Source organism: Pipra filicauda, unplaced genomic scaffold (genome assembly GCF_003945595.2).
Source record: "Pipra filicauda isolate LSUMZ 115617 unplaced genomic scaffold, ASM394559v2 scaffold8_size5757611_pilon, whole genome shotgun sequence".
NCBI classification, from domain to species: domain Eukaryota; kingdom Metazoa; phylum Chordata; class Aves; order Passeriformes; family Pipridae; genus Pipra; species Pipra filicauda.
In genome coordinates, this window is record NW_024105087.1 from 5477609 (window position 1) to 5490350 (window position 12742).

The 12742-nt window shown below is 39.5% G+C and overlaps 1 protein-coding gene and 1 long non-coding RNA gene across 7 annotated transcripts in view; one reads left to right on the top strand and one right to left on the bottom strand.

Moving 5' to 3' along the window:
- The window catches only part of LOC120325252, a 20444-nt gene continuing 7702 nt past the window's right edge, over nt 1–12742 (top strand). The window contains exon 1 of the long non-coding RNA XR_005567156.1: nt 1–1193. This is a non-coding gene — a long non-coding RNA (uncharacterized LOC120325252). The remainder of the gene's footprint in view (nt 1194–12742) is intronic.
- The window catches only part of LOC113992439 (mitochondria localized glutamic acid rich protein), a 25509-nt gene continuing 17312 nt past the window's right edge, over nt 4546–12742 (bottom strand). For 2 of the 6 annotated variants that reach the window (XM_039391013.1, XM_039391014.1), the window contains 2 exons: nt 8554–8712; nt 4546–7835 (listed from right to left, as the gene is read on the bottom strand). In XM_039391013.1, the coding sequence (XP_039246947.1) occupies nt 7789–7835; nt 8554–8712 (206 nt within the window). In that variant the 3' untranslated portion in view covers nt 4546–7788. The remainder of the gene's footprint in view (nt 7836–8553; nt 8713–12742) is intronic. The other 4 variants (XR_003542251.2, XM_027729711.2, XM_027729714.2 and 1 more) reach the window with 4 other exon arrangements.

Sequence of the window (12742 nt, forward strand, 5' to 3'; positions counted from 1 at the left end):
TGTTTCCCCAAATTGTGGAATCATCTAATGGTTTGGTTTGGAAGGGACATTGAAGATTGTCTAGTTCCAATTAGCTTTTGGAGTTATTTTTGCAGGGATATGGGACCTAATTTGAGGTCTGTAGATCTGTTGATTCACATATTTCTTTTGCCAAGGAGAAATACCAAATAAACAAAGGTTCCATCTGTGAAGAACTCCAGATCCAGCAGAATTAAGGCAAAGCTTCAGACTTGTTGCAAATTTTCTGTGCTATGAAGACACATGACTAGTGGCAGCTTAACTCAAATTTACTTAAACTTCTTACCTACCCCCTTGATTTTACTCATAATGTATGCTACTAAAGCAGCTTATATTTTACAGTAAAGGCCTTTAAATTGCATGTCTAAGCCTAATCCTTTCTGAATTCACCAGCTCCTTTATAATTTTCCCTTAATGGCATGCAAATTAGAAGGAATAAAATAAAACAAAACAAACCCTCAAAAAAACCCAGCCAAGCATACCCCCTCCTTTCCTTAAAGCTGCAATGCTACTTTGCTTGTAGAGCAGGTGAGCACGAGAAGCTTCTGATCCTCAGCAGGGGTTGTAACACCACTAATTACATGGGAGTTATGTGATTAGAGCAGGGGAGTGATGCAGTGCTGAAACAAGCCTGTTGCAGGCAGGATTTAGTCTTGAATAAATTTGTCTCACTTTTAAGATAGAAAGAATTATACAGAAATAAAGGAAGAAGTGGTTTGTTGCTGCCTATTAGATGGACTTTAAAATACAGCAGTTTATTTTAGAAAGAAAAAAGTAAGTTAGAATAAGTGTGGAAGAGGACAACCTCATTTTCACTCAAAAATACATGGAATGTACATGGCATATATGTTTTCTTAGTTTAGATGTAGCAGAAAACAAAATGGTCACAAGGGAGCCTTCTTATACAGGGAAACCCTTTGGGAAACGGTGGTGTTTTACAAGAAGAAATTCCTTACAGAGACTAACTAGTTTGACTTAAAGAAAAAGTAAAACTTAATTGTCCTCAAAGGCATATTTGTCTTTCCATAGCATAATATTTCAGCATTGAAAACTACTTTTCATTTAGGAACAGCCAAGCTCTGCAAATGGAAAATGTCTTTATACGGACAGAGCTGAGTGAGGATGTCTCAGAACTGGTACAGAACAGAAGATTCTGAGAAGAGACATGCTGAAAGGTAACAGGCAGGGGGTGGAAATCAAGCCATTAAGGTTTTTCTCATAAAGTAACAACTTCAGACACTTTAAAGTCCTTCTCTCTTCATTTACAACTAGGACTGAGTAGTTTGTGTAACTTCCTTCTGCTGCAAATACTCATAGTAAGTGAAAAGGGGCGAGACTGCAGTGATTTTGATTTTATTGAACTTCATTAATAATATAAATGGAAACATCCACCCCCCCTTGTGTTCCCATTGGCAAGACCTGTCAAGCCTTAAGCATTTACTCCAGGTTTGGCTCCTCTCGCACCAAATACTTTGCATTGGAAATTAGTCACCTACTAAAACAGTGGAGTGAAAAGATTCACAAACCACAATTAAAAAAAAAAATCAAGCAGATTTTTTCCAGTGGAAAAAACCATAGATTATTCATTTCTTCCTGTATTGTTCAGCTCCAGATTTTGGGGATGGGGGATTCTTTCTCTGTTCCAGGTTTTAGCAATCATACTGCTTTTGATTTACTGCCCTCTTCTGCTTGATAATGTCAGTGCATGTTGTCCAATGGTTAATTGTTCTCAATTAGCCCTCACTGGAGAATAAAATTTCCCACTAACTACTGAGAAAGAAGTAGTATGCAGGAAGAAAAGCCAGGGGGAAAAAAAATCACATTATGGGAAGTTGATTGATGAATCTCCACGGACCTTAGTAATTTAATTTAATTACAGAGATAGAAAGGGAAAGGGGAAATATGATCTGGATACTTATTACCACTTATCTTATTACCACTCATCTTCCACTTATTCTCTGTATTTTCCCCTTTAATTTGATTGGTTTGCATACCACAGTCACTGCTGAACTGAGAAGGGAATGCACAGGCAGCCTAGCTTCCTGAGATGAAACACAGAAGTTACAGCAATGTAGAACACTTTTCCAAGGACACAAGCAGAGCTCACATATATACCTTCAGGAAGATCACTGTCATGAAGGTTTTAAAATAAGGAAAACTATCACTAAAAAACCTAAGATTTTTAGGTATTTAAGAGACTGGATCTGCACATGAAGCTGATGCAAATAATTAACTGACCACATGAAGAAGAGTCTTCTATTCCTCAGAAGCTTCCTGTTTGTGTGCTGTGCAGGAGCTGTTAAGCATTAATCACAAACAGCCTTCCAGAGCTTGCAAAAGCCCTCATTAGAGTTCAGTAAAACGTCAAGAGGAAGTGCAGAACATCTGCAGACACCTGAACGACAAGCAGATCATGCTGTTTCTACAACCTGTTTAATTACCCGTAGTTAAAGCAAATAGCAGAAATAACTCCAGCACAGAAACCTCTACTTTTAGCCCTTCTCCCCCTCCAATAGAGTTAGAGGAGGCAACATCTCCTGCAGCATCCCAAAAAAAGGAGTAAAGCTCAGAATGCAGGAGAATCCAGTTAACCAGTGGTAATGTTCGATGCCTGTCACTCTAGGATGGAATTAAATTCCATCATCCTGCACAGCTTCCATCTTCTGCAGCAGGTGAGCAGGACAAGAAAGAAAAGCACACAATCAAGAAACAGCTTCCTCAAGAGCAGAATTGTCTGCGTGGCAATAGGGATGGCACTCCATGGAAATGAGCTAAGCCACGTGCAGCAGACAAAGTGAGCTCCTGTGTCCTTTCACACAAAATTCTTCCTGTCCCTGCTCGTCTTCCCTCATGCTGTACGTGCCTATATCCTCTCAGCTCTCTCCTGCAGCACTGCTGGCTCAGTTTTTTAGCACCTGCAGAGAGGGAACAGCACCTGCAGAGAGGAAATGGCACCTGCAGTAGCCGATTGTAGCCAGTGCTGCAGAGGTGCATCATAAATTTGCTTATCTGCTGAAAAACACATCAAGTAACTCATTTTAGCTACTGATCTCCTCAGTCATCACTCAGCTGGTAGGAACTTTGTGTCCCTCCCACCTGTCTGGTAAAACAGAAGTTGGGGTGGCTAGGTGGTTCAAAATGTTTGAGGGAGAGAGGCCAACAGGTGAGGGGGAAAAAATCACAGCATATTCTTGGCTTAGTTGGAGTTCACTGAGGTTTTGTCTTTGGGGTTTTTTGGTGTGCATTTTGGGGTTTTGTTTGTTTGGTTTGGTTTGGTTTGGGTTTGGGTTGTTTAGCTGGGGGTTTTTTGGTGATTTTTTTTCCCTAGAAAAGTAGATAAAAAGTAGTATCTTGTCACATCATCAAAGTTTGCTGCACAGGCACAAAAAATCCCAATTAACGTATTTCACTCTCAGATAGTCCAAGTGTTGAGTACCAACTTGCAGTTTGAACTGTCTTTTTAAGTAATTGCCTTTTGTTTTGAAGAAGTAAATGAATATGGAATTGAAACTCTCTATTTACGTCAACACAGGCAAAGAGTAAACCTGAAGCTGTTAGATGGACTTAATCTGTCTCCAGAGTTTTCAGCTGGCAGCAGCAGCAGGCTGTCCCCCTTCACGATAACCAGCGCTAGAGGGGGGTGAAATGCTTTGCCAGGTGTTTCCACAGATACTTGCTGACAGCAAAGGAGAAACGAGCAGTTTGGACAAATTTGTGAATCTCAAGTTTTACTTTGGCCTTTGAAGTGTATTCTCGTGAACAAACCTTTGCTCCCACCTCCTTTAGTCTTGTGTTATGCCTGTTCTCTGCTGTGGCCTGGTTCTCCTTAACGAGCCATTTCAACAACACCCTTTCAACATTTCCTATGGTTGGTCACAGCCTTTGTGCAGCAACTCAAAAATTCACTTTTTTGAAGGTGAAGGACAGAGAAATATTTATTTATGTGGTAATTAGACTCGATACTAGCAAGACTGATGAAAATATTCAGCGATGGCCAGATCTCTGTGAATTGCAAAATATCTCTGTTTTTAATCTAGGATAATCAAGAGCTGAAGCAGATCATGCTGTGCTACATGTCATCACAGCTAGAGTTCATAATATATTCCTAGTTCCTTTGGCTTTCAAGAGTAATTTTTTTTTTCTTTTTTTTTTTTCTTTTTAATTAAAAAACCTAAACAAAACAAACAAAAAAGAGGATCCCTGACATAAAGCTATCCTGGGACTCAATTTTTTTTTTAAAATTGGAGGGATTAAAAGCTTTGGAAAGCTCACCACAGTTTGTGATTCAATCCTTCAGGCAGCTGTTCCGAAGGGCTAACGTATTTTGCCATGTACCAGAGCAGTTCCAGAGATAAAGGGCCATTCAGCAAAGCCTATGATTTCAGGAACCCTGCTGCTTGCTGCAGAAAAACAGCTTCTTTCACTGGGAATAAGTGAAAATTAAGAAATAGAACATTTAAGAGTATGCATCCGTCACAGGATGTTTAATCTACCAGATAAATAATGAGAGACTCTTATCCAACAAAATATCAGTCTAAGACTTTTATTCCAGCAGCTTTGTCTACAAAAATTGCTTTTAATCACAGTGGCTTTATCCTTTAAGCAGAAGGCCGTAGTATTTCTTCTCGAAGCTCAGGAGCCTGCTTTTGCCTCCGCATTATTCCAGTTATTCCTAAGCAGGTCCAGGGGCAACGGGCTATATTTTTGTTGGAACACTATTATAATTTGCTTTATGATGGGGGAAGCAGCATGTGTTGCTTTGTGCCATGGGTAGGAATGTCATAATGCTGTCATTTCCCTTTCAACATTTTCCAGAGTTCTGCTTGGAGAGAAAAGAGTCAGATACACCTTATAAAGCACACTTTCTATATAAATAGTATATAATATACCTTTTTTGGCTCTGGTTTAGAGTTGTTGCCATTCTGTGGTGGCTGTAATGGGTCTCAGCATTTTGTCTTAGATGCACACTCATGCACTTAGCACAACGGAGGGTTAGGAGAACAGTGTCATACAAATCCATTATTCATAATAGATGTATTCTCTATGAAGTTAATACTAAGAACACAAGATTATTTATCTATTCTGTTCTTTCTTAGCCCCTAAGAATCCTTGTCCATTTGAACACCTGTTGCACAGCCTTCCATTGGGATTTTGAGATTTGGTAGGAGCAGAGCCCAGCATCCCCGAGGCAGGAGCCACCACTTCGATCCATGATCAGTAACATCAGCTGGCGTTATTTTGATTGTCATGCTATAAAGTACCTATTGGTAGTACTTGCAAACAGGTTTTCTTCCCAAAGAAGGAGCCTTAAAAATGTTTAGTCCTGGATATTATTGTGCAAGGAAGGGTAGTATCTGAAATGTTTATGCAGGGGGAAAATTAGATATTGTACAGCCAGATGTCCCATGCTTACAATCTTAAATCCAAACTTGAGAGCAAACAGGTTGCTGTTTTCCCCGTGATCCAATTTAAAAACGCTAACATGTAATTTTTAAAAGATTTTTACTTGATTTAAAACCCTTTACTTACATTTTAGCATGGAATGTTAAAGGTGTAACTATGCACAGCAGTTTGGACCAAGAGTAAGAAATCAATGTACATAACGAGACAACAAAGACCTAGAAGGAGTTCTCCTGGCATGGTTTAGTTAAGTCTACTGCTTCTCTTAGCACATGCATTTAGCACATGCTGAGTGGTGCTTTGACTGGGTGCTACTTTCTACAGCAGAGATGTTAATCACAGAAGCGTCTCTCTAAGCAACTTAAATCTTATCTGTTGCAGCACTGAATACTGGTCCTAATGAGCAGTGTGTGGCACGACAAACTGCACAGTTTCTTTTATGTCTCCAAGGAAGAGTATGAGGTTTCACACAGGAATCAGCTGGTTGATTGCCACAAATATTTCCGTTAAACTTTTCAAAGCCTTCAGCACTGCTTACTGGGGAACAGAAAAAAGAATCTTGGTTTAGAGGAAGCAACAAGAAGTGATGTTTAGCAACAAACGCGACCAAACATTCCAAGCACCCTGTAAATTCGACTGTGGGTTATCAGTTGAGTGAATTACAGCATATAACCACTACTGCTCTGTAAATCATGCTTATCTGATGGCTTGTGAAAACTTGCTCTGTTTCTACCAAGGAAGCCAGATTTCAAGGAATCCCGAATCTTCATCAGCGTTGCTCAGGTACAAGTGAATTCACCTGCGTGCTGGACACATTCCACTAAGTCTTACTTCCACAAATAGCCACTTGCTTAACTTTAAGCACAGAGTAAACCAATTGTGTTTGCTGAGATTACTGATATAAGTAGCTCCATAGCAGTGTCAGTTTGGGGCCAACAGCCACACACAGTAGAACTGTACATCCTTACTCTGGCACGCTCTCAGCAGCAACTTAAGGCTTTATCTGAGGATTTACTCCATCACTACCACTTCTATCCCTTCGCCAAATAATTAGTATTTTTTAAAAAAATTAACTGTATAATGATTTGATTCTCACATCAGCATTTTTTTTGTTTCTTTTTCTTTGCCTTGAATTCCTTAAAAAGTATGATGTTTTCAATGCAGAAGTCACGCTCCTTACTCCAAAGTGCTTACAATCAAAACAAACACACAGAAAAATAACAGGAAGAAAATATTCTTTCCTGACTAGGAATGCAACACGGTTCTTGACTTGTACATTGGTAAAATGACAGGCAGTAATCTTTCAGCACTAAGTAGTAAAATGTTTTATAAATCTCTTCCCCATCCCCAACAAGATCAAATTGGAGCTCAATAACAGACCCTTTTGCAGCCTTGTGATGCTATACTCATAAAAAGTAGTTTTTGATCAAAAAATAGTCCAAGCAGTTTAAGCAGAATTCAGTGGACCTGTATTCTGGTGGCAGATTAATCTATTTTTTCATCTATTTCCAATTTGTTCCCTCAAAAGTGCTTCCCACAGCTTGCCTTCCCTGCCACTCCCACCCTTTTCAATTACTGTCTCTGCCTTCATTAATTGAATGGGCTAATACTGGGTATTTGTTGTCTGAATGAAAATCCGGAATAGCAATGAGACAATTTGTGGGGTTGCCAGATGTTTACAAGGGAAAAAAAAAGATTCTGAACTCAGTTTCTTTCTCTATATCACTGCATTTATGTGTTCCATAGCGGAGACAATTTCTTGGTAACTTGGTTTCCTGATGTGATACCCTCAGGTACCCTTAGCTTTCACTTTGAGCAAAAATAACAACCTTGGGAGGCACAACTTTTCTGACAATGAAAAAAAAAAAACAAAAACCAACTGACAAAGACACTAGCAAAATAGAATGAGTATTATATTCAGTAATTTTCATTAGCACAAACTAAAAGTGCAGATACACTAATTGTGAAAAAGTGTGTTTAAAATAAAACATCCAGAAGGCTATTGCTCTATTGTATAGACCAATAATTCAGAAGTCCAGTAGCTGTATAATTTAAATCAAAAGTCCAAAGAATATTTTTGCCTAGAAGAAAGCTACAAATCTCAGGTCTTTATCCATTTTGCGTTGGATAAAACCCAACATGACAATTGAGATAGGAAAGTTTTGCTTCCAAGCCTCTAAAAGATGCCAGCAACGGTTCCCCAAAATGAAGAAATACTTCAATAAAGTTCTTTTTTTGTTGGGAGCAGAAATACAAATTCACCATCACAGTGCATGTGCAGACTTACCACATGCTGCAAATTGCCACTAACTGAGAAAAAAAGATAGGTGAAGAGCAGGAAACCACGTGCTGCAACTGTACTGTGTACCTTTAGGGGTCTTTAGCGGATTCTTCAGGTGTCTTCTCCTCCTCAGAAACTGAAAATGGAGACAAAACACCAGTGAAAAACATTGGAAACAACTTATTCAATGAAAAATAGTCAAGTAAGTTGTTTCCTTTAGTCCAAAGGATCCTTTGGACTAAAGGGATACAATTTACAAAGTCATATTAGGTATACAGACACTTTTTCTTTTAGCTTTTTAATTCTAGTTTTAAAAGAGTTTAGAGGCCAAAATTCTAAACTCCTTTGAAAATCTCCACAGTGATGATTCTAATACACATTTTTCTTTGCATTCAGTTACATCATTCAACTTCAATAGCAATAATATAAGATTGTTTACTGCTCCATCGAAACACTGCAAGGTTTATTAATACCACACGAGCTATATTTTTATTTACACCCACGTAATTTTAGAAAATTCCATCTTTCAAATTAAGTCAGATGCTGAAAAAAATGTGTTACAGGCAGCACAAGGAGAATTTCTTGTTCTTAATGAAGTTCACATCTAGCCACTTACTTAGCAGGGCACTGAGCTCAACACACCACCATGATCCAACTTAGTAACAACCTATTCCTACTGCACAGCACATAGTTTCAAAACTAGATTTTCTGCTAACACTACGATGCCAAACACAGCCAGCACGGGCAGCCACGTTGCACCACTTGAGCTCTGCATGCTCTTGCAGCCAGTTCAGTGCACACAGCCATCAGCTTTTCAGGGACAAGGCATTTCAGACCCAGCTGTACTCTTGCACCTTCTGCAGTTTGCCACGACTCCTCAGCATCAGCGTCCTGGCTCTCGGAGGCTGTGTCAGAAAGCTCTTGAGCTGCTGAGGCTACTCCTTCCTTGCCACTGTCTAAGTTTTCCTCAAGGGCAGAAGAAGCTGCAACATCCAAGACTTCACTCACAGATTCTATGAATCAAATTAGAGAGATAATTGTCTTCTCTTTCCATTCACCACAGTAAATGAGGGTGAGTAGTCAGGGCTCACTAAGCATGAAGTACCTGCCTAACATACATGCTCGAAGTAACTGAAGACAACAGGATCTATCAGATAATTAAATTCTATCATGCAAATAAGACTTTGCAAGTGGAATTCCAGGAAAAGTCTAACTCTTTCCAGCACTGGGGCAGAGAACTATAAACCTGAGCTATTTTCATGTATTAAGACATAGACAAGTATCCTCTAACATCTATATTCTCTCTTGCAGATACTGTTGGGTTCTTTTTTTTTTTGATTGCTGTCAAAATGATGTGCAAGAGGCTAATGGTAAAGTTTCCATGGAGATATAATCCTGGTCGGATCAGAACCATAGGACATTACATATACGCTCCACAGAACCATGGGTAGTTTTAATGTAGAAATATCCTAACATCAGGCTGAAGGTTCAGGCTGCAATTCCATGGTTGCCAACTACCCGTTTCTTAATCCTCCTTTAAGCATAAAGCAATTTGGATGCATAAAAAAGACTGTAATAGGTAATATATCTCTTTGTAGATACCCTCTGCAGGGAGAGTGAACACATCACCCAGCAGTTGTATGTTAAATTTTACTTGAGTAAGTTCTCCCCGCTCTTCTAACATTCCTGTCAGAGGCCTCCAACATCACACACTTCAACTGGTCGGTGGGATAAGGTTTGCAAAGACTTTCTTGTTACATCCCATACTAAGCTACACGTCTGTTAAATACAGCTAACTAAACAGCTTCATCAGAAGTTCAATAAATGGACTAAACAGGAGTTTTATAGAGCTAGCATCCCATGCCTTTTTCCAAATATTACCTTGCAGCTAGTTAAATACAGCGTATTCTGAATATCAGCTATTTCACTTTACAGAATACTGGCTGCATTTTGAAGAAGCAACAGAAAAAGAAATATTCAGGAATTGCTACCTTTGTCTTTATGGGAAACAGCCATGCAATGAAAGTAGTATATCTGAAATGTGGAACTTTAGATATTTTACAGCAAGCAATGCTTGATGTAATGCCATATATCTGCTATGGTAAAAAGCTGGTGGGTTTGAGTAACATCAAACTTTCAGTTTATATTACCAAAAACTCACTCTCTGACTGATAGTATTTCATTTTTTTCTCATAAGTGTTTTTATTTCTTTTGCACTGAGAAGAGTAGATCAGGAAGGAAGTAGAGGGAGCGACATGGTCTCTCCTGCTTTTTAATAAAACTTCATTTCCTTTGGATGGGAATTGTGTTTATTTGTCACCTATAGGAATACCTGCCTTGAAACCTAACATTAACACTTATACCACTTGTACTGAAGAATTTGTCTCTGGTCTGAATTGCTCATTATAGTAATCAGAGAGGCAATCTACTGCAACAAAATAGGGATTCCTCCCAATGTGTCCATCCAGGTCTTTGTGGAATGGCTGTCATTCCCTAAAATACAAAGGAACTTGTTGGGACAGGCATTGCACTTTGAAAACCCGTGTCTGTAGTATGAGTGTATAATGTTTATGTAAGAAATTGTCCTTGCTTAGTGCAGAAATCTCCAGATGGTACTTTTTTTTTATTCAAGTGGCTTTCCCATCCGTTCCTGGAGAACGTGTGGCCAGAGTTCTGTAGGAGCCACCTTCCTGGTGCCACAGTTGAAGGGTTCTTGTGGAGAAGAGAAAGAGGGCAGTAGCTGGTGGTCCAAGTGCAAGTGCTCATGGCAGCACCACACAGGGCAGCTTGCACTGGGTCGTAATCCATGCCTTAAGGCATTATCTCCAGCAAAGACTCACACTGGCCAACAAAGACCATTTTGGCATCAGTTCTTTGTCCTATTGCTATTACAGCCAGCTATCCAAGTGTCTCCTGGTGCTTTGGGCACCGTGGGATTACGAAGCAGTCTATAACCTCATGAAGGCTATCCTGAGCATTCATTCGACACCAAAACAAACCTCAGCATATTTTTGGTGATCCGTACACGTCTTGGAACAAATGCTCTGTATCCCATTCACAAGGCCAACATGTTTTTCTCTGTCCAAGGGAATTGCTGTGATCCCAGGGTAACACCAGAAGAATGATGAACTGGCGAGCTCAGAATGAGTCCCCTGCCTATTTCAGATTTGGGATTGCCACATGGGCTCTTCTACGTGAGGAATATCAGGCATCCTGCCCAAGTCCTTTGCATCTTCTCTTACTGACCACTGGTAGCACAAAGCTTTACAAAGCTTAGAAATCTCTCCTCTTTGTTTCCCTAGATATTAAATTTAACCTAAGTGCTATTTCACACTCTTTCTCTCTCTCTCTTTTTTTTTTTAAAGCTGCATGCATTTCATTTTTTTTCAATCCAATTTAATCTCTCGCAGTTGTTCCATGTAAAATCCTGCAGTAAGACCCTATTTCATACAAGATACTTTAATCTATGCCTGATACAATGATGACTCATCTTCCATAATCCTTGGACGAAGGATTTTACTCTTCTGTTTGTTCAATTACCGCAAAGTTGTTAATAAGCCTGTCATGAAGCTCTCCAGCAATTAACAGATGTAACCGAAATCACTTCTATCCTTGGATAGTTCAAATACTAAAAATTTAAGCTTCTCTATTTTTTCAAAATAGTCGTAGAGGAGTTATAGCACCTTAACTAGTTCTGTGTCGTTTCCTGAATGATGAATGGAAATCTGAAGTCCCTGTATTTCCTTGTGCAGTGATAACTGCAACCCATTCTGTCCATTTATGCCAGCTTTTTTACGATTTCTACAGGGTGTAACTAAACAAAATAATCTGCCCTGTGCAACTGCTTCTCTACCATGAGGACACGTGGTATTTGAGTCCTATTCATATTACACTTTCCACTGAATACCCTAGGTGCTTTATTATCCATGTAGCACAATACCACTTCAGCTCCTAAACACCTTCAGCAAAACACCCACCTGCAGCATTCCTGTCAAATGGGTCTCAGTCAAGTGATGATTTCACCCTGACTCATACGATTTAAAACCTGCCATAAAAGGGAATGTTCTTGGGTTTTAGTTTCCTCTTATATTCACAAAAGTGGTGTTCATTGGGCTTTTTCTTGATTCTGCAGGGGGAAGTCCCACACGCACACATAATAATTTATTGATAGCACTGGAGTTAAATGGCCTCATAATTTTCCTGTTTCACAGAGGTTTTGGGGTGTTGTGTTTCCTCCCCCATCTTAGTAGGATATGTTACTCTACAGAAGGTATACAGAAGGTATACTTCACAGTTTCATACAAGTTATTATATTGGCAGCAAAATTCTCAGCCTCTGTGTATAATATTAGCCACTTTTTCTGAAAATTGGATTTTTTTTTCTCTTATGCTTCTTCACCAGGCATTTGTTGATTTTAAGTTTTCCCCTGGGATAAGTAGCTACATCCCAGTATCACTGGCTACAGCTTTCTTCAAGTTTGCTAGGCATTTGTAGCACTTACAGATCTGAATTAGGAGCTTAACTTCCTTGTGATTTCAGCAAATGACAACATAAAGGAACTTCAAGCCTCAGAGAAATCAAACTAATCATGTTTACTAACTCTAGGCAAGGGGTTAGGCTTTGCATATTGCATCAACAGCTGTTGCCAAAGCATTCAAAGGGATTTGAACATACCAAGGATTTTGAGGACAAACATCCTCAAGGCTAGTTAGAGCCCCAGCACATATCCACTGTGAAGCCATCTGTGTAACATCCGCTGCTTACATGTAACAGGGAACCCTCACCAAAACACCACCTGCTTTCTGCCCAGGACAGCTACAGGCACCCCCAAGTGGTCTTTAGCTCCTCTGCTTCAGGAGATAACCATTTGGAGAAGAAATACACCCTTCCAAATTGCACATGCAGGAAGAGAACATGACTGGGCAACTACCAGGAGCACATTACACGTGCACCAAACGCAATACAAAACCACTTCTGTTGTGAAAACATGTCTGGTTCAAGTTGAGTAAATAAAGAGAAGGAAATTGATTTTATAGACAAAAG